This window comes from Natrix helvetica, assembly GCF_964273705.1.
Source record: "Natrix helvetica genome assembly, chromosome: 1".
Lineage (NCBI taxonomy): Eukaryota > Metazoa > Chordata > Lepidosauria > Squamata > Natricidae > Natrix > Natrix helvetica.
In genome coordinates, this window is record NC_138548.1 from 265,965,223 (window position 1) to 265,988,044 (window position 22,822).

General features: G+C 40.6%; 1 protein-coding gene across 2 annotated transcripts in view; it reads left to right on the top strand.

Annotated features, from left to right (window-relative positions):
• Window positions 1-22,822, top strand: part of TENM2 (teneurin transmembrane protein 2) — a 1,011,554-nt gene that overhangs the window by 917,011 nt on the left and 71,721 nt on the right. For both annotated transcript variants that reach the window (XM_081934447.1, XM_081934448.1), the window contains one exon: window positions 4,441-4,587. In XM_081934447.1, coding sequence (XP_081790573.1) covers window positions 4,441-4,587 — 147 coding nt within the window. The remainder of the gene's footprint in view (window positions 1-4,440; window positions 4,588-22,822) is intronic.

The window sequence follows — 22,822 nt, forward strand, 5'->3', positions numbered from 1 at the left end:
GTCACAGGATGCAAACAAAAATTTCTTCAATGAATAATCACTGGCTTCAGAAAAACAAACATTCAAGAAGCATCTAATCATGAAATATTTGGCTCCGAAAAAGACAATGATCTTGCAGTCACCAGTTAAGTGTTTTCAAAAAAGAACTCTCAGAAATAGTTCAGTCTGAGGCAGCGGTTCTCAAATAGTGGGGCGCGCCCCCCTAGGGGGGCGCGAGGCTCCGTAAAGGGGGGCGCGAAGGCTCCCTTTCCATCTGGGTGCAACGGCAGCGGCGGCGGCGGCGTGGGCGAGGCATAATATATCCCGCCTGGAAGTGGCAGCACTTCGGACTGTGGATTTTCATTGGAGCCGCGGGCTGGAGCTGTGCAAGAAGCCTGCTCGGGCGGGGGTGGGAGGGAGGGAAGCATGGCTGTCCCAGGCTTCCCTCCCTTCCCCCCCCCAGCCCAAGCAGGCTTTTTGCACAGCTCCAGCCCGCGGCTCTGATGAGTCTCTGAGCAGTCCCCAGCGCTGCCACTTCAAGCCGGGATATATTCTGCCATGCCCTCGGCGGCGTCTTTATGCAGGTAGCTCGCCTCCCCGCCAGCAGCTCCACTGCCAGCATTCCATCTGGAAGCAGAAGCGCAACAGCCGCTGTTGGGGAAGGGACAAAGGGACGGCGGTCGCTCGATCTTGCCACCGCCACCCCTTCGCCCCTGGTAACGGCGACTGTTGTGCTGCTGCTTCCAGCTGGGATGCTGGAGGAGCTGCTGGCAGGGAGGGAGGGAAGAAAGGGAGGAGGGAGTAAGGATAGACAAGCAAGAGGGAAAGAGGAAAGAAGGCAAGCAGGCAGGAAGGAGGCAGAAGGAAGGAGGGAAGAATGGAACTGGAAGGGAGGCAGGGAAGGAGGGAGGGAGAAAGGAAGGATAGGAGGATAGGGAAAGAGGAAAGAATGCAGGCAGGCAGGGGGAAAGAGGAAGGAGGGAACTGGAAGGGAGGCAGGAAGGAAGGGAAGGAGGAAGGGAGGGTGGAAGGAAGGATAGACAAGCAAGAGGGAAAGAGGAAAGAAGGCAAGCAGGCAGGAAGGAGGCAGAAGGAAGGAGGGAAGAATGGAACTGGAAGGGAGGCAGGGAAGGAGGGAGGGAGAAAGGAAGGATAGGAGGATAGGGAAAGAGGAAAGAAGGCAGGCAGGCAGGGGGAAAGAGGAAGGAGGGAACTGGAAGGGAGGCAGGAAGGAAGGGAAGGAGGAAGGGAGGGTGGAAGGAAGGATAGACAAGCAAGAGGAAAAGAGGAAAGAAGGCAAGCAGGCAGGAAGGAGGGAAGAATGGAACTGGAAGGGAGGCAGGGAAGGAGGGAGGGAGAAAGGAAAGATAGGAGGATAGGGAAAGAGGAAAGAAGGCAGGCAGGCAGGGGGAAAGAGGAAGGAGGGAACTGGAAGGGAGGCAGGAAGGAAGGGAGGGTGGAAGGAAGGATAGACAAGCAAGAGGGAAAGAGGAAAGAAAGCATGTGACTACGGTGGGAGACGAGGAAAGACCGGTGTGCTATGTTATGCAGAGGTGTACTTATAACAATTTTATAGACAAATTATACTATTTACAGTCGCGCGGGGGGGGGCGCGAAATGTTTTCTTCTTCCTAGGGGGGGCATGACAGAAAATAATTGAGAAGCACTGGTCTGAGGGAACAGATATCCTTTCTTTTACTCCCACTGCGATTGCAAGATAGTCATTTGTAACTTTTGTGTGTGCAAAGATAAAATATTTGCCACAGATACTTTTGTTGTTTTGAAGGGGCAGCCTTTTAAAACTGCTATTAGACTTAATTAGATCCCTTTATTCTGCTTGAGTCTAGCAATAGCTCTGAAATGAAGCATTCCACCCAGAAAGAAAGTTCTTCTCATGGAGAAATAGATTGGGAAATAATACAGGTTGGAAAGCAGAGTGCAATGGGAGGGGTGGTTTAAAAAGAAAAGCTGTAGGAATCAGATAGACTTGAACACTTTAATTGTGTGACTGCTTCCCTTTCTTTCCTCTCTTTTCCTATTTCTTTTAATGAATAAGACAATTAGTTCTTTTATCTCTTGAGACCATTTACCTTAAGGATGCTGATTGCCATTGCTATTTTTTCCATGGATATTTGGATTAAATGTATAGCCAGAATGGCATTAATTGTTGTTGTTTTTTAAATCAGTTACTATGTTAAGCCAGTACTACTTGCTTTACGGGTAAGTGAGAGCAAAAATACAGGTGGTCCTTATGATCACAATTGAGTCCAAAATTTCTGTTACTAAGCCAAACATTTGTTAAGTGCCCCATTTTGCCCCATTTTATAACCTTTCTTGCCACGTTGTTAAGTGATTCACTGCAGTTATTAAGTTAGTAACAAGTGAATCTGGCTTACCCATTGAGATTTCTTGTCAGAAAGTCACAAAAGGTGACCTCAAGATACTGCAACAGTCACAAATATGAGTCAGTTGCCAAGTGTCTGAATTTTGATCACATGATGATGCTGTAATGGTTGTGAGTGTGAAAAATAGCAATAGCACTTAGACTTACATACTGCTTCATGTTGCTTTTACAGCCTTCTTTAAGTGGTTTACAGAGTCAGCATATTGTCCCCAACAATCTGGGTCCTCATTTTACCAATCTCGGAAGGATAGAAGGCTGAGTCAATCTTGAGCCTAGTGAGATTCGAATGCCGAACTGCAACTAGCAGTCAGCTGAAGTAGCAGTACTGCACTCTAATGGTTATAACCCAATTCTTTCAGTGCCGTTGAAAATTTAAAGTCATTAAATGAAATGTTATAAGTCGGAGACTAGATGTAGGTATGATGGTGAAATGTTTACCATATGTGGGCTGTAGAAATTCAGATAACTACTACAATATGATCAACAATTCTTGATCATATAGATTTCTACCCAAAAAATAATGCAATGAGCATAAAGATTATGTGGGAAATTTTACTTCTAATTGGTGAAAGACATTTGAGCAAATGGATTGTTTTATCCTTCCTTATTTGATATGAACATGATTATTTCGGAATGATCAGAAAAAGCTATTTTTTTTCTTTTGGTAGTGCTTTATTGCATATTAAGTATCTATAAATTTAAATCCAGTTTAATGTAATTAGTGATGATAAATAACCATTACCTCAATAATGAAATTTGCAAATGAGAAAATAAGACAGGGCTTGTTTCATGTTTTCTACCATATCCTTTAGAAAATTAAATTTTTGGCTCGATCTATTTATATTGCAAGGAATTTATTTTTGTAAATGTATATAGTTATCTGAAATAACAAGAAAGATCATGCATTGTAGTACTTTTTATTTAAATTACTGCTATTCACTATTAATTTATGCAGTGACATACAGTAATTGCTCAAAACCATAAAGTAGCTTTATCCATGTGGAAGTTCCATCATATTTATAAAGAAATAACAATATGTTATGTCAACCAGTTATATAAAGATAATGGAAACAAAGTTATAGCTATTAGAAGAAATCATAATCTCATATTGAAAGCCTTTAAAAATCTATATGCTCTTAAAACTCTCAGGCCTCTTTGTCTGTAACCTTTAATTGGATGAAACGGTACATCATAGGGGAACAATTTTTGAACCAACATCAAATGAGTTAAGTCAGGGGTACCCAATCCCTGGTCCATGGACTGGCACAGGTCCATGGCATAACAGTAACCATGCTACACAAACAAGTAAAGCCGCACCCATGGGATGCAGGCAACATCAGAAGCTACGCCCCCTCCAGTCCATGGAAAAAATATCTCTCCATGGAACTAGTTCCTGGTGCCCCAAAATGTGGGGGCCACTGAGCTAAATTACAGAATGTGTCTAAAACCTGGGACCCATGACTCCTGCGGGATTGAAATTTCCACAAATTTGTGGCCACTTCAGTGCTGCCACATCAGCATTGACTGTGGCAGCATTGAGAGTTCAGCCTATCAGGGTTACCCTATCTTTCTGAAAGCTGGATAGACCAGCCTGTTTGGTCTCTGGAGCTGGGTAGACCAGCCTGTCTGGTCTATCTCTAGATCAGTCCCACTCTAGCTTCGAAGGCCAGGTTTTGCTGTCAGCCACCAGAGAGCAGTGAATAATGCTCCAGCTGGCAAGAAATCACACCCATAACCCATGTTATTTTGCTGATGGTTATTTTGTTTGTTTGTTTAAGTAAGTAAATATCTATGAACTGCTGACCCAATGGGTCACAGGCTGTCTAGTAGATCTTTCTTGTTGGCAAGAAAGACTACATATAATGTTTACACACTTTATTCTGCCCTCTACTTAGTCAACTTCAAATAAAGGATGTCCTTTATAACAACAAACCCACCTGATATAGTCTTTAGCTTTCTTTTTGGGTGTACAGTAATGTTGTCTAATGTGCCTACAGCATGGAATATTCGTGCAAATCAGTATTACTTGAACTTATCTTCTTCGTTTCTTCAACCAGATGGCTGCCCTGATTTGTGCAATGGCAATGGGAGATGCACACTCGGTCAGAACAGCTGGCAGTGTGTCTGCCAGACCGGCTGGAGAGGGCCTGGATGCAATGTTGCTATGGAAACCTCCTGTGCTGATAACAAGGATAATGAGGGAGGTGAGCAAAAGTCTTCCAATTCCCAGCCTTGAAAGAACAGAGGGTTATGTGCAGTTTCATCGTGAGTCATTTTACAAGTGAAAGACCCCCTCTCCTACTATTGTCAAGTGTTGTTGTTACATTTCCATTGAAGCAAATGAGATGGATAAAGTAGTACCCTTGTGAGCAAAATAATGTGACCTGAAAGACTTATTTTAAATATAGGGCTTGATTCATTTCTGGCAAAACTCAGATTTGGAGGCTAAAATTCTCACTAGGCATTTGTGTGATTTAGAATTTCAAGTCTCAGTGCTCCTTCAGATATACCCTCTGTGTGACTTGCACTTGCAAAAAATACCAGCATACATTGTAGATTATTCAAGCAAAGGCACAGATGATTAAGCAGGAAACTTTCCAAGGTATTGTTAACTGCCAGCTATGGGCAAATACAACAGAATTCTGGACAAAGGTAATACTTGTATTTTATCAACTTCAATTCACAAAGCAGAAAGTGCTAAATGGAACATAATAGTTCATTTTACTGGGTATGATACAAGAATTTATTCTTGTTTTTTAAAAAAATTAAATATATGTTAATTAGTAAAACAGAGTTCTGTCTCAGTATTGATATGTTGTCCTATAGAAGACACTAATGCTGGAAGAAATTTAGCCAGAGATAAGTTGAAAATGATTTTAATATAAAGTGACTTCAAGTGACTCTGACTTCAAATGCTATAGCTATTTGTTTTAACACATTCACCAGTCACACATTTTATGTATTACATTTCTTCAATCTATGTGTGTGTGTGTGTGTTTCTTCCACATGCATTTTTCTCCGTCATACACAATCAGTTTCCAAGGATTTAGCTCCAGATATATTGAATAATACTTGAAGAACTCATTTTTATTAATAGTTTAACATTCAACCAACAACCTTTCTCAACATTTAAAGCTTATTGTCACAGGTTGTTTACTTGAGTGTTTCTTGCATTCTTTGGCCTGTTGACCCTAGGGTTTTCAGATGAGGGTTTAGCATTAGAATGAAAATAGAACCAGATGATTGGATTGTCATAATGTCAACAGCACTGGAAAACTGAAGTGCCTTTTTTCCTAATCAGCTGTAATATAGTTGAACTTTCTGCAAACTATTGTGGGGTGAATTGGAAGTGAGTTGTTTTGTTTTTGAGATTCGTTGGAAAGTATACAAAGTAAACAATATTTTTGTATGTTGTTTTAGAGAAAGCTAAATAACCTGAATTATAAAATTCTTTGCAAACCATGGAGTTGCTATATGCGGTAAAAACAGTAGATGAAGGAAGCAAATAGAACATCTAATAAATTTTGCAAAATTAAGTAAAAATCTTTACAAGTAGTTCAACAGGGTGCAAGAGAGATATCAGCAATGTCTTATTCCCACATCTTGTATTTGTGGATAAATGTGTAAGTAATATTTTTATGATGTAAAAGGTGCATTCGTTGAACAGAACAATATAAGTGTATTTCAGTATGCAGATTGTACTAATACATTATATTTTCTATTGAGGATCTGCTTGACAAGGTGGCAATATATAGGCAACCTTAGTTGATCACGCACATACCAAAACAAGTTAAGCAAGAACAGATGCTTTTACTATTACAGGGAAATTTCACAGCTGTGTAGTAGACAGGAAAGCTTTAAAAATAGCCAATAAAATATGGGTGAAGTTGTTAAGACTGGTGCTTAAATGAAAGGAAACTGTCTTTTAATAAACCTTTTATTTAGGATCTATTAGTACCAAAATGAGTTTAATTGTGGAGAAAGGTTTATTATGAGTATGCAAGATTTATTATGATGAGGGGAATACTGAATATTCCTAGGAAGAGTAAGCAAAGAACACCAAGAATGCAAGTAAGCCAAAACTATATACTCCTAGGCATGGAAGTCATTGCAAATCCCCAGAAAAAGCAACTAGTAGCTATATCAGACAGAAACAAATTGCCGTATTTTTCAGAGTATAAGATGTACTTTTTTCCTTCAAAAAAGAGGCTGAAAATCTGGATGCATCTTGTACACTGAATACAGCATTTTTGCCTCCCCAAAACCCGCCCCTTCACTAAAATGGCCGTGCATAGCTTGTAGGAAGCTTTTAGAGAGCTCCTGGGGGCTGGGGAAGGCAAAAATGAGCAAAAAACGGCTCATTTTTTGCTCAATTTTAATCCCTCCCAGCCCCCAAGAAAATGCTATGCTTCCTAAAGGCTATCCTTTGAATGAAAAACAGGCCCGTTTTTGCAAAAAACAGGACTTTTTTTGCTCGTTTCCCCTCCCCTCCCAGGAGCATTCTGCAAGCTCCCTAAAGGCTTTTCATGCCTCTTTTGGGAGAAAAACGGGCTCGTTTTTGCGAAAAACGGGCCGTTTTGGGGAGGTTTGCAGAGTGCAAAAACTGTACTACTTTCCTCTTCAAACCTTGCTGTGTCTTATACTCCGGTGTGTCTTATACTCTGAAAAATACGGTAGAAAAATGCTGGAGGCAGACAATCACTTTAATAATAATGGTAAAGTATCATTTCATATGGTGCAAGGAAAGAAATGACTCCTACATCTTACCAAAGAAATAGCATGGATAGATAATATCAAGTAATGAAAGCATTCTGAAGAAAGTCTATGTGGTTGCTAAAAGTTGACACAGAGTTGATGACACATAATCAATCAATCACTTTAAAAAAAAAGAAAGAAAGATGCAAACAAGTGAAGCTAGCACTTGAAGAAAAAGAAATCTTTAAAATACTGTACCATTGTGAGCTTTATTTTTTTTTTAACTATAGTCTGGCTTTTTATGGATATCATCATTGATGATGGTAGAAATTGTCCAAAACATCTGGAGGGCAAGTTTGATTTTATTCACAAATACTGTGATATAAAGTTCATTTGTATAGTAGGAATACAGTTCCTTGATTTTTATTTTTATTTTTTGTATTGTGGATATATTCTAAAAATAAGTGCAATGCCTATAAGCAAATGACAGAGATATGAGGTAAACAAAGCACTGAGAATGTTATTTTTTTTCTGATTTGTCATAAGCAGGATGAAATGGCATGCATGATTCTATTTAAGTGTATTATATTTATTTAAAATGAGAAAGAAAATCCATAAAGTATTTTATGAAAGGTTATATGAGAAATTTCTGTCAAAATCACCAACCAAATACCAGTCATGAAAAAGAACAATTCTGGTACGCTAAAAATTAACAAATTGCAAGAAAACTGCATGTTGTGTTCTCAATTGCTACTTCGTAATTTTTGCACTTATTTTCTTAGAAGCTCATTTTCAGTTATATCCACCAATTTGTTTGAGCTACTTTAGTGTAGCAATTAGTGTGAAAGGAATCATTTATTGTATATTTTAAAAGTACAGGTCCATTTTATAATACATTATAAAGTATTCTTAAAGGATAGGATAGGATAGGATAGGATAGGATAGGATAGGACAGGACAGGACAGGACAGGACAGGACACGATAGGCCTAAAGGACAACAGAGTCACACAGGAAACTTTTAAATAAACAAAGAAGGGTTTTTTTTTTAAAAAAAGCTTCAATTCTTTTTCCTGTGCAACATATTATTATTTTTCACTCCTTTTGAATCAGTTTATCCTAAATGTAATGACATTGCTTCAGAAATGGGGTTCACAAGAATCTTCCAACTTCTTACAGCAGAATTTTTACTTCTCCATTACTTTCTGTGACACCCCATCAGTGCTGAATTAGAGTTTTTCCCACTCAACATTCGATCTTTAAATTTCTCCTTGTTCCTTCCTCCAGGCAAATGCCGTGATAACATATTTACAAATCTTCCTCTGAGTTAAAACATTTTAAATGGCTGTACAGTAGGATATTCCTGACCACAAATTCTCCATAATTCTATAGTTGTTTTCAATTATATGATGTGAAAACACTGATGTTATTAGACGTTTAAGAGAAAACATTTTTGGAATGTAAAGAACTGTTTACTATGTTTTTCTTTTTGCCTTAAAGCATACTGATTTTTCTATTTGTGATCCATTATGTTTTTATGGTCAACCACTACTGTCCCAAAGGAAGAAAAACTCTAAGAAAGTCTGAGGAAAAAATGGTTAGATTAAACGTTTTAGATATAAATGCTAGGGCTAAATTAATGTAGGAATTGATTAATTTTTAAAACATTTATTCTATCGTAGTATGTTTGGAATTATGATCCACGTTTGTATCAGAGTTATAAGGCACTTCCAGGTTGAAAGACTTAGCCGGTGACATTTTTGTTGCCCAGGCTTTTTTCATGTCCCCAGGAGCTAGAGTGAATAACGGGGGCTCATTGCACCATGCAGCACTACTCGGGTCTCAAATGCAGAGTTGCTAATCTCCATCACAGCATCCTAACCACGTGAGCCACTGCTCTCCATGGAATTATGATATAACTGGGTCATAATCATAGGACAAAACCAGACCAAATAGAATCTCTAATCAATTCTACAGAGATTCTATTTATTTTCTGCTTAAAAATAAAATACCAATCAATATAATTCTTGTATGACCAGGAAGAAAGTTCTTCATTGTCAAATATGTACTCTTTAGTTTTCTATCTTAGAAGACATCAGTAAATTGTTTCATAACTTACTTATTTTTATACATATACATGCATAGATATGCACACAAATTTTTTCACACATGTATTTAAATGGAATGCTTTTCTAAAAAAATTTTTTTTTTTACCAAAGAAGTTTCCTAATTAAAAAAAAATGTTTTCCAGATGTTAGCTCTTTATTAAAGCTGCATTCAAAGGTGTGGGTATAATTATTTTTAAAAACGTTTGAAATCCATTAATTTACTCTATGCAGAATCCTTTTAAAATTTAATCCCTTTTTAATCAAGTTCTCAGTAAATAATTGTTATGTGTATTTGATGGAGATTAAGGCTACTTTATTTATAATTATATGACAAATTTTACACTCACAGGATTGTGATTAAAATCTATAAATTTCATAAGATGGCATATGCAATTAAAACATCATAGACGTTATTCAGTGAGTTAAAGTATTTGGAAACAAGATTTACAGGCAAACAAGAGGTTTGAAGTTATTTTTAAGTATTCTTTTTCTTGATTTCTACTATTAGAAGTAACAACTCCATCAGTAACCAAGAAAGAAACCACTCAAGTCAATTTTTCAGAATTAAGAGTACTTTTACTGGTTATGAGTAGATAGCAGCTAGCAAAGCAAGATCTGAGGCAAAAGCGCACGCAATCATAGATATCAATATGTGACCCAGCTTCCTCCCCCTAGTGATCCCAACCCCCAGTCCAATCCCCACACCCCACAGGTGTCATGTGGGCTGCAGTTTCAAAACCCATCATCAGGATGGTATGCCGGACGGTTGGCCTTGGCGGCAATTCCATTATCTGCAGCATGCACAGTATGATGGTGAGAAAATGACCCCCTTCTTCATTACTCCTGTGCTCAAGCTTCCCCTCCCAAATACCATTTATCTCCCCCCCTCCACGTTTCAATGGCAGCCGAAAGCGAGCAGCAAAGCAGAGGCTGACACTTTCTCTATACTATTTAAAATATTTATATGGCTGCAGTTTTCTTCATTATTTTCTTCCCCCAAAAATCCCAAACTAACTTTAAAACCATTAAGAAGATATTGAATTTATTAATTAAATTATAAAGCCCAAACTCTGAAAACAAATGCATGGAGATAAATCTACACGGATAGCTTCTCTGTAAGGTTTCCCCCCACCTCACCCCCCAAAAAAGAGAGATACTACCTTGCTTTGACATTCCAGTTAGAGAGAAGCTGGGGGCGATTGTTTGGTGAGGCAAAATATTACCACTAATCTAGCTCCTGAATTATTGTAGTGAAGATTTCTAGCTAGATAAATATGTTACCTTAACCATGTTTCATTAGCATAACACCATATCTCTACAGGACATGTCAATCTTTGGCAGCTTTTATCATCACCATTGTATATAACAAGTACAGCAGCCCTAACATCACATCAGAGCAGTTGAAGAAAAAAAATCAAATCTTGTTGCTTTAATTTTGCCAAATGTGGAGCATCTTATCCAGTACAATACTGGGTGGGTAATGATTAGAAACTGTTTTCCAGAGATTTTCCAGTTCTCCTTGGAAATTTGACAGATTGATTTTCTGTAGTTGATTTGCCTGGAAAAGGAGGAATAGAACCTAACCTTCTCAACATTGTCTGACGTGATTCAGATGATATTCCACGTTCTCTTCAAAACTCTTATTTATATCATTTCTTACCTTATACTCAATCCAGCAAGAGCAGCAATTAGCTACAGATAGATGCTTTAGTCCCAAAAGCACTTAGGTAGAAAGTGGACTTCCTTTCCATTGGGTATATAATCCATTACGGTTTTTCCATGAACTATGAAAGAATACCAAGCAAAATTTCTGTATTTTTTTTCCCTTAGCAGTTGTCATTCAATTTGAGGAAAGGGCAATTTGCATTAGAAAACGTTTCAAAGAGTGGAATATAGCAAGAATGGAGCGTGTGCGAAAATTTTGTATTTCACTGTACTCTCTCCAGCAGATTGCAACCTTTCTGGCTTTTATGCATTGTGCTTTCTTAGTAGCAATGCTATTGTTGCCACTAATGGAAACTTCTTTGCTTAAGACGTTGTTGGAGAAATTCTGCTTCTGCTAAAAGAAATTGGACAGAAAATCTTGTCCACTCAATTTTTCCCCTACACATTTTGAAAGGTCTTTTGTGCCCAACTCCTGTAGGAACACTGTAAATTAAATGAGTTAAAGTTAACATTAGCCCCAAAATGTTGGTCATAGGTATGTTAGTTTGGTGGCATCTTTAATTATTTTTGCTTATTTGTTTTGATTTACAAATTTATTTATTTACTTATTTATTATTATTTTTTATTTATTAAAATTATGTGCCAGCCATCTTCTCCAGAGATGACTCTCTGTGGGTTATTAAATTTGCTACACATTAAATTATTTTTTTTAAAGCCCAGTAATAAATACTGTTAAAAGATGGGGAGGGAGGGAATACAAAATACACTGAGAGGTGAGGCCCCTATTGGGGACCAAGCCAGCTGGCAGAGTCTGCGCTATAGTAGGCCTATATTAATTTTGGTTATACAGGTAGCCTTAAACTTACAACTACAACCCAAACTTTCTGGATTAAGTGAGACATTTGTTAAATGGGTTTTGACCAATTTTATGACCTTTCTTGCCACAGTTGTTAAGTTAGAAATGCAATTGTTAAGTGAATCTGGCTTCGCCATTGAATTTGCTTGTCAGAAGATTGCAAAAGGGGATTGTGTGACTCTAGGACACTGCAACCATGTGAGTCAGTTGTCAAGCATCTGAATGTAAATTGTGTGACCATGAGGATGTTGCAACAGTCATAAATGATAAAAAATGGTCATAAATTACTTTTTTTCAGTGCCATTGTAACTTCGTATGGTCACTAAGAGAACCGTTGTGAATCAAGTATTACCTGTATTTTATAATCTATATTGGGTTATAATCTGGAGAATATGGTACTTTTAATGGCAAATTGTCCTTTTTTTGTCTTAATCCAAATGCTAGTTGCTTCTTATATTTAGATGAATCTCTAATGACCATGCTTATTTCCTTGTTCTCTTCTGACTTATTTCATAAATTAAGAATCCAAATTAATGTTCTTCCATTGTAAATATCTTCTTATACAAAATAATTATACAAAATACAAAATAAGAGGAAAGCAGAGGAAATATAAGCATATCTAACCAGTACAATAAGGAACCTCATAAACTGAATATAGTTAACATTTTTTTTCAGACTAATATAGCAAAATAAGACAAAGAATATTTCTACGTCTTTGAATAAAGGTTTTTTTGGGGTCAAGACAAGATTCACTTTGCAAAGTAACGTGTTTTCTGAGCAGAATATTTGACCTGTTTGCTTAAGAATGTGTTATTTTCGTTTTTAAAAACAAAATCATCTTTTAAAAAAGAGAACAATGTGTGGAGAGAGAGAGAGAGAGAAATAACAGATTTTGCTCTCCTGCAATAATTATTTGGACTGGCTTTGCTTTTATAGAATGATGAATCCTGTGATTTGATATTTCATCAGGCTTGTGGCATTTAAGATAATGCAAGTATTTCAGAGCACAAAAGCAAATCATGTAATTTAGCTTGCCTCATCAAGCTCTGCCACAGCAGGAGTTTCTAATTCAGCTCAGACAAAAGATTTATAAGGTTCTAAGTACAAATACCCACAATACCTCAGGAGGGGAGAAAAAGGCTCCCCTGAGCAAACACAATGGACCTGATGCTTGAAGTCATTTTTAAAATTGCTACCATAATAAACAATTGAAATATGTTATTGATAGTTTTAAATATATAAAAATATGGGTAGCATATGCAGCAAATCTGGTTCATACTGGGAATCACTAAATCATGAACTTGTGTTTCTAACATGGGGAAAATATTCTGCACAATTAGAAATAATTGGTTTTGCATTTTCAATCTTCAGAAGTTCGTTACCAACATTAATTTTATTGATTCTGGCAATGACTTTTTGAGTGAAAAACTGCAACCGGAATGTATCAAAATTGGCCTAGGACATAACCATAGACCCATAGGAAGCAGTGATGTGTACAATTTTTTCACAGTCAAAAGACCAATGTTCTGAATTAAATGTAGGTGTTTGAATTCATTTTTAAACAAACAAAACAGATGTTCCTTTCCTCAGCTGACATATAGAGAAAATAAGCCTGTTCTTTCTCAGTTCTTGTGCCTCTCCAAACTTGGTAAACCATCCAAAAGGCTTATAAATGTACGTGCCTGAGATTAAATGAGGATTACGTGTGTGCATTTAGAATACTTTCTATATAGATAATATGCATACATGGATGTTGTAATATACTTAATGATAAATGTTCCTGTGTATTTGGTTTTTTTAAAATTTTCTTTTGCTAAACTCTGCCTATAAAGAAAATGGATTGAAACATATGAGTGAATGAAGAACATGAGTGATTGAATGTATGCGAAATACATCAGAAGTCAACTGATCTTCCCTGCCTCATGCTTAAGCAGTAGCTTTGATTGCCTGTTCAACAGAGCATTTCTTTGACAGGTAGCTCCAAGTGACAGATGCTGCTCCCTTTGGACTGAAAGTTTATGTCAATCATCAATACTAGTGATGCTCATATCTTTGCTGTATATTCCCTGAAATGAGAAGGCAGGAAAAATCATTCTTGATTTGCCTGTACTGTAACATGTCATCTCCATCACCACCAACTCATCTCTTAGTTGTTTGTAACTGAACTGTAACTTAGTTTGCAATTAATTTCTGCTTGGCATTGTTGGTTTAATCTATCAAAACTAAAGAAGGAGTTCTATATATTTCTGGATCTCTTGCTGCTTAAGCAGTATTATTTCAGAAAGCCTATTTTAGAACCACTGTAGAATAGCCATTTATAAGATGGACAATTTAAATTATATTAATAAAGAATATTCATTTCAATATTTTGGTACTGACAAACATGTATATGCAGGAATTGTACAAGAAAATAATCAAAATGCTATATAGTATAAATGCAGCTAATAGTAACTAGGCCATATAAGAAAACAATAACAATCAGTGCAGAGACAATTAAAACTATTTCATTATATGCTTAATTTGCAACAGAGTCAACAAATCTTTGATTTCTGGGAATTTGCAAGTGTGTTTTCAAAAGAAGATCAAAAATTTAAGATGGCAAACATAACTCTGTGATCCATTCCATTCCTTTCTTTGCCCATTGCTTATGAAGCAGGGACAGGACTTTGATCAGAGAGTTATAGCTAATGTCCTAGCTGTCTATAGCTGTCTATCTGTCTATTATCTATCTGTCTGTCTGTCTGTTTCTGAGTAAATATGCCAGGACATGCTGTCTATTCTTTTTGGCTCTTTCTACAAGAAGCTAAAAGAACCATAACCAGGACCTTTCCTACAATCAAAGCTTAGCCTAAATCCTATGTTGTCATATTGTTGTTGAAGTTGCACAGATTGAACCTAAAGTTTGTACTTGTACTATCTTTTTAGAGGAATAACAAATCAGAGTCCATGTTCTAATGTAATACGAAACTTATTATCAATTTCCTGTTTGCTTTCTCTATTGCCATATGAATGGTGGCAGAACAATTAGATGCTATTTATTGCCACTTTTCTTGGGCAAAATGAAGTTATTAGAACTTGACTTGCTATATTAGATTATTATTGAATACACTGATATGCTATTAGTTGCATCCAAAGAACCATCCTAAAAATTATTTTGTATTGGTGAGATTTTCTATGGATTGCTTTGAAGTGTATTGTATTCCGTACCATCTATCTGAAACTCAGTTTCTATCTTGAAATAGACAACATTATATTTTATATATATATATATAAACCTATATATAACACCTCAACAGCCTACACCCCAAAATACAGTTCACCATGGAAACAGAAGCCAATAACCAACTCCCCTTCCTGGATGTCTTAGTCTATAAGAAATCCAATGGATCCCTAGGACACACCATCTACCAGAAGAAAACACACACAAACCGCTATTTGCATGCACTCTCACACCACCATCCAGCACAGATCAACTCTGTAGCCAAGACAATCATCTCCAGAACAAAACGCTTAGCTGACGAACAACACCTCAAAACCGAACTACACACTCTCACCAACGTACTAACATCCAACGGATTCCAAAGAAACAATATCACTAACCTAATCCAAAAAGAAAACCCCACTAAAATCCAAGACAGTGAACAAGAAAACGGCAAAGCCCTCCTCCCATACATAAAAGGCACCACAGACAGAATCAGCAAGATCCTCCACAAACACAACATCAAGACAGCATTCTACACTAACCGAAAAATATCCACCATCCTGAGAAACTCCAAAGACAAAATAGAGTTAGAAAATCAAGGAGTATATGAAATCCCATGCACCACCTGCCCCACCACATACATCGGACAAACCAACAGAAGAATAAAGGCACGCATTGAAGAACACAAAAACTCAGTCAGAAAGGAGGAACCAACTTCTTCCCTGGTCCAACACCTCAAAGCCACAGGACATGATATAGACTTTAAAAAGACCAGAACTATTGCCAAAATTGAACACTTTAACAACAGAATAATCAGAGAAGCTATTGAGATAGAAAAACGACCACACAGCATGAATAAACGAGATGATACCTCCCGCCTACCAGCCATTTGGAAACCCGCCCTCACTGACAAACGAGTCCCTAACACTAAGAATGATACCAGACCCACACTCACGAAAACCACACAGGATGTCACTATCACACATCCACGCAAAAAGCAAGCCCAAACCCACACCGATAATGACCACAAACCAGAAGCCCGACCACAAACCAGAAGCCAGACCACAGCTGCATTATTAGCAACTTTAAACCCCTCCAATCCATACATGAAGCAAACTGATGCCCACCACGGAAATGTGGCACGACCACAAACGCGAAGCCAAACAACAGTAACGCAGCTCACCAGTTCAAATTCCTCTGCAACTCAGACTAACACAAGCACAACCAGGCCCCCACCCAAACAGAACACGCCCCCACCCAATCAGAGCACAGCCAAACTCCCATCCAATCAGAGCACAGCCAAGTCCCCTACCAATCAGAATACACCTCCACCCAATCAGAATGCAACCAAGCTCCCACCCAATCAGCACAAACCCCCACTGGCAGTTAAAAAGAGGAACCGGCTGAGATCTCACATTGCTCCTGGAAGCACCAAGCCGGAAGCACCAAGCCGGAAGCACCAGCCTGAAGATGATAAATGAGACTTCATCGAAACGTTGTGAAGATATTTCCAATTCTACGCGGGAGAAAATATATATATATATATATGTTGTATTTGTGCTGATAAATGTGTGTGTGTGTCTGTGTGTTGTATTTGTGCTGATAAATAAATAAAGGGAGACTAGTATAGATCTATTTCAAGCTATTTAGCTCTCATCAGCTAGCCATACCCTTACTGGGAATCGAACCAGGGCTGTATTGCATATTAGGCCGATGTAATTGCCACTAAGCCACAGGCTCTCTTCCTTATCAGCTAGGCCAGGGAAATAGGACAGAAATCCGGAAGCACCAGGTCCTGGGTTCTATGGAATAAGAATTTACCTTAGGCAGAAAGGTCGGGTCAATCCGAAGGACTACCCTGTCTGGGTGAAAGATGCATAAGTCTTGTCTAGTGGATAAGGCTGCCAACTCTGAGACACGTCTGGCCGAGGTAATGGCTACAAGAAAAACCACCTTTAATGTTAAGACATGCAAGAATATAGAGTGCAAAGGCTCAAATTGAGACCGAGTCAAGGATTTCAGGACTTTGGAAACATCCCAGGTAGGAAATCTGTGAATTGTCGGTGGCTTGATATTTGTGGCCCCTCTCAAGAAACACCGGATCAGAGGTTCAGAGAGAGAGAGACTGAGCCGCAGTCAGTGAGAGGACTGCGACCTGGCGATGAAGTGTGTTTGGGGAAAGACCCAGGTCAAGCCCCCATTGCAGAAATTGGAAAATTTGGGGAACAGACACCTCGAGAGGAACAATGCCTTGAGATTGGCACCAGAGAGAGAATTGAGTCCAAGTGGCATCATAAATGCAGTTAGTGGAAGGGTGCCTGGAGGCTTGAATTGTACTCATGACTTCCGCTGAGAGGTTCACGGTCCTTAGAGCTTCCCGCTCAACCTCCAAGCAGTGAGGTGCAGCCACGGCAGATCTGCATGTTGGCACGCCCCTTGCCGGAGTAGTGAGGGAAATTGGGACAGTTGCCATGGGGGGGGGGCACTGAGAGATTCATGAGGTCGGCATACCAGGGCCTGCGGGGCCACTGAGGAGCAATCAAGACTAGTTCTGCCCTTTCCACCAGCATCTTTCAGATCACCCTCTGAATGAGAGGGGTAGGTGGAAAGGCAAACAGAAGGCCTGGAGGCCAATCGTTCCTCAAAGTGTCCGCTCCCTCTGCCTCCAGAGACGCGTAGCAGGTGAAGTACCTTGGTAACTGAGTGTTGTCCTGGGAGGCAAAGAGATCGAGGACCGGGGTTCCGAACCTGACCGTTAGCTGATGGAATACGTGGCGATGTAAGCTCCACTCCGCTTCATCTATGTGCATGCGGCTGAGTTCGTCTGCCTGCGTGTTGTGGATCCCTGATATGTGTTCGGACCGGAGCGACAACAGGTGGGCTTCCGCCCAAGATATTAGTTGGGAAGACAGAGTCATCAGACGCCGGGATTTTGTCCCCCCCCCCTGCCGGTTTATGTGTGCTTTGGTGGTGGTATTGTCCGTAAGGACGAGCACGTGCGCATTGGCCACAAGAGATTCGAACTGGAGCAGGGCAAGAAACACAGCTTTCAGCTCCAACCAGTTGATACTGTTCCTCTGGTCGGAGGGTGGCCAGAGCCCTTGGGCCATCTGGAACAGGATATGAGCACCCCAACCCTGCAGACTTGCATCTCTCATTAGCGTGATATATGGGGGTTCACGAAATAGAGAGCCCAGTGTCACTGCAGGGGAGAGCCACCAATGTAGAGATCGCCTTACCTCCGAAGTCAGGAGAATTCTGTGAGAGGAGCAAGTGCAGTTTGCCTTCTGGTATGGGAGTAGAAACCATTGAAGCTGGCGACTGTGGAATCTGGCCCACGGCACGATGTGGAATGCGGACACCATCTTGCCCAGGAGTTGAGATAGTTGGATGAGTGGAACCGCCTGCTGGTCGCGGATGGATGAGACCAGGTTGCGAATGCTCACCTCCCTCTCTGGGGACAAAAATACCTGTTCCAAGGAAGTGTCTATTACTACCCCGAGAGGCGTGAGATAGGTCATGGGCTGCAGATGACTCTTCTTCAAGTTGACCAGAAAGCCATGGTCTGCTAGGGTCTGGAGGGTGGTCTGGACATCCCGGAGAGCCTGATGTGAAGACCAGGATAGTAACAAAATATCATCAAGATAGCAGAGAATTCTAACTGGCATAGATCTGAGATGGACCGCCAGAACGGCTAAAATCTTTAGTAGAGACCCTTGGGGCCTATGATAAGCCAAACGGAAGAGCTCAGTATTGTTATTATAAAAAAAACGGAGGAATTTTCTGTGATCTGGAAGAATGGGGATATGGAGGTTGCCTCTGTAATATCAATAGAGGAGAGAAGATCATTGGGCCGAATGCTGTCCAGAATGGACAACAGAGAATGCATTTAAAACCTCCTATAAACTATAAATTTGTTCAGAAATTTGAGGTCGAGAATTGCTCTCCAATCCCCCGAAGACTTAGGTGCTATGAACAGACAGGAATAAAACCCCTGGCCTTGCTGTTCAAGGGGAACCTCCTCGATGGCCTGAATTTGGATGGCTGATAGCTAGTTCAACCAGATGTCTTTTGGAGATGTCCCTGGAGATGGGACAAGGTATGAAAGAATGCAGGGGGCTGGAAAGAAATTCCAGGGCCAAGCCAAAACGGATGGTATGCTTGATCCAAGAGTCACTGGTGATGTCATCCCAGTGATCTGCGAAGGCAGACAGGCGTCTCCCAATCAAGAGGTCATCCAGACCTTCACTTCTGCTTTCGGAAGGGGCAGTTTGACCCACCCTTGAAGGGTTTTCTATAGGAGAATCTCTGGGAGTTCTGGTTGGACCTGTCCTGGAACTGCTGGCCTTTTCTCAGGGGAGCCTGGCACTGAGGACAGGGGTAGGCAAATCCCTCGTCCATCCCGCGAAAGGGCGACCTGTGGAAGAAGGAAGAAGGTTTGGGTTCAGACTTGCGGTTTGCAGCAGGAAGTACCTTGCGTTTCTCCTTGGACTCCACCAAGAGTGGCTCCAGAGGAGGACCAAATAGCAGACCAGGTGAGAAGGGTGCTCTGGTCTCCGCCTGCCACTGCTTCAGCCAAAGGAGATGTCTCGTGGCGATGGAAGAAGCCATAGACCTGGAAGAAAAGCGTGCAGCATCCAGAGAAGCATCTGCTGCATACTACATTGCTGCCTTTAGTTTGTTCATGTCCTGGTGGGTGCGGGAGTCTCCAGGAGGGATCCTGTCCTGCATCTGCTTCAGCCAACGAAGGGCAGCCCTATTGAAAAAGGAAGCAGAAGAGGCGGCCCTGACCGCCCAAGCGGCTGACTCATGCCCCTTTACCAGTTACTGCTCAAATCGTTTGTCCTCAAGGCGGAGAGCATCCTCTGGAGCATTGGTGGCCGCGTTGGGTGACGACAAGGACACCACTGGGAGATCAATGGAAGGAACCTCCAGAAGTTTAGAGAGCTCTGGGCTGACATTATACAACTGTTTGTCCAGAGTAGAGGGAAGGGACCCTGACCCCAGGGAACCCCACGGGTTTTGAATCACCTCTAGAAACAGTTTCAGGGAGGGAACAATGTCCTTTTCGATGGGAGGATGTGAGAAGAGGGGGTCTGTAGTGTCCGATTTGTCTGCCTCCATGGAAGAGGATGGTTTTGAAGCCGGAATATCTGAGACCTTTTTGGCTTTAAATAAGAGAGAACGGAACATGGCAGGCTTGAAAAGTCCCAGCAGGGCAGAAGGAGCAGGAGTCAAGTCGTCATACTCTGACAGGTCAGAATCACGAGTGGCCTGTTCCTCAATGTCCACAGCAGAAGGCTGAGAGACATCTGCAGAAGAAGACCCTTGGGCCTGGTTAGAACACCCCCTCTTGGACTTGGTAGAAGAGGCATGATGAGGAGTGGCAGAAGCAGGGGCCCTATGCTGCAGGACTGCAGCAATGCCTCTCTCAATGGCAGCTGCCATGATGTCAGCCATATCATCGTGGTTGATGGTGACAGCCCTGGGAGCTGGGGAACCTACACCAATATCTGGGGTAACGCTACCATCCCCCTCAGAATCCGATTCCCCTTGATAACCAATCCCATCCTCTGGGTTCAAAGGGGAAGCTGGAGGGGAAACATCCCCATCTGTATCTGTGGAGGGGTCCTCCATAGGATTGAAATTAGCAGGGGTGGAAGCTCTAGGAGCTGTCTTAGGAAGAGAGCAATGATTGGTCTTGCAAGTGGCCTTGCGAGGAGCAGGATCACAGGCCTTGTCTGTAGTTGCACTGGGATTATAGGCCTCTAAATTCTCCTGAAGAGGGGCAGGCATAGGGGCCTTAGCTAGTTTGGGCTCAGAATGCTTGGTATGGGCTCTCTTTTTGCTCCTGGTGTCCGCTGGGGCTGGGGCTGGAGCAGAAGGGATCACTAGATTGGAAGAATCCTCCTCCTGGGGAACCGAAGCCTCATTAGTTGCCATTACTCACGTACTCCTGAGCGTCGAGAAAGGTTTTCCCGACCAAACAAAATGGCCACCGTTAGTTTTCGCGCCCAAATAACTGCCGATATGGTAGATAGGGCCCTGAGGAAGGGCTAAGATGGTGAGCCAACCAAGCGGCTTGTCGCCTTGCAGTTAGCAGCCCGCCCAGCGCTCCGTAATCAACGTTGAAATTGGGGTCAGAGGATCACGCTGCGGGTGGCCCGAAGAAGTGGAGGCGCGCAAAGTGCTCTTCGCGCCGAAACAAGGCTTCCAAAATGGTGCGGCTGCAGCGATCATCCCTCTGGCGGCGTGGCTGCAGCAACTGGCAATTTAAAGGCTGGAGCTCTTCGGGGGCGCAGCAGCGGCAATCAGCCTTGAAAGAGCCTGAGGGCGAACCCCGTAGGCTGGCCAAAAGGCTATGAGCTGCTGAGGCAGCAAAGCCTGGGAAAGGCAAGCCTCGTAAAGGCTGTTGTGCCCAAATTGGCTGATAAGGAGCCTGATTGTAGTAATTTGAGAGGGAAGCCAATTGAAGAAATTTGAAGAGAGGTTTTTTTAGTAAAATAGAGAAATAGCAATGAGAGATAGGGAGGCACAGCTAACCAAAGGATCGACTGAGTCTATTTCTGGGGAGTAGCCTGGTGGGCGTGTCTTTAATACTTGTAGACCCAGTCCTATTGGATCCTGATGGAGTCATACCCATGCCTGGATGATGTCTCCCCCTACTGGAAAATAAGTACTTTAAAAAGACATCTTGACCTATTATATGGAGATATATATATATATATGCATGCTGATTTTACTTCACAGGTTCTAAGCTTCACTAATATTTAAGATGCACTATAATTGAATTTTATTCTAAAATAATGTAAGAGTTTGATAACCACTATCAGATTTAAGAGTCAACTATCAACATTTTTATTCAACATAAGATTAGTAAATTAAATGTGTCAATTCTCCCTTAAACTCATTATTCCTTATTATGCACTGAAGATCATTCTCTGAAATGTATGCTAACGCTTCAGTCAAAAAAGATTACTTAAATTTCATTGTTCATGAGCAATTCAACCATAATATAAGTGTATCTAAAGTGTCAGCTACAAATGTATGTGATAATGTGTGTGTAATTCATGGATCTGTGAGTAGCATAGGTAATTCTGTTCCACATTTCAACTGCTATTTGAAGAGCACCTGATGCATCCATGTTTATGTGGGAAGTTCCACTGAGTTTAATAAGGTTTATTCCACAACACAGCTTGCTAGATCCAGTGCTTTGGGATTTATGGGGAGTTCCACTTCTAGAATTCCCAACAAGCATGACTGGGATTTCTGGGAATAATCTGGAGGACATTCTATTAGGAAAGGCATTATAGGAATAAGTTTAGGATTTCAAATTCTTTGATATCTTAGATTTAATATTACTGCCAGAATTAAAATATCCTGTAGAAATATGTTTTCAAAAAAAAAAAAAAAACCCAACCCAACAACCTTTGGAAAATAATGCTTCTTTATTTCCAGATTTTCTTTCTATCTGCACTTTAACACTGTGTCTTTTTTCCCCGATTAAAGAAGATATCTAGTTCTGTGCTTAACTCAAAAGCTCTTTGCATGCTGAAAAAAATGGTAGGCTTTGTAAATTAATTCACATTAACAAGCACTGCAACAGCAGAGAAACGTAAAAGTATAGCAGTTTCATAAAGATTCTTGCTGCAAAGACTTAACTACAGGACCTAAAAATCGTGTGTTTGTGTGTGTGTGTGTGTGTGTGTGTGTGTGTGTGTGTGTGTGTGTGTGTGTTTCCATTCAATCTTCAGGTAGTGATATATAGGTTTCTCACCAGTATTGAATGGAGAAATGTCTAGCCATCTGAAGTCCTGAACTGGCCCTTCAGAACAGTTTGATTGCCTTCTTGATTGTTTGCGAGATAACTCTAAGATCGGCAGTGACAGGGTAATTTACTGAAGATTGCAATGTCA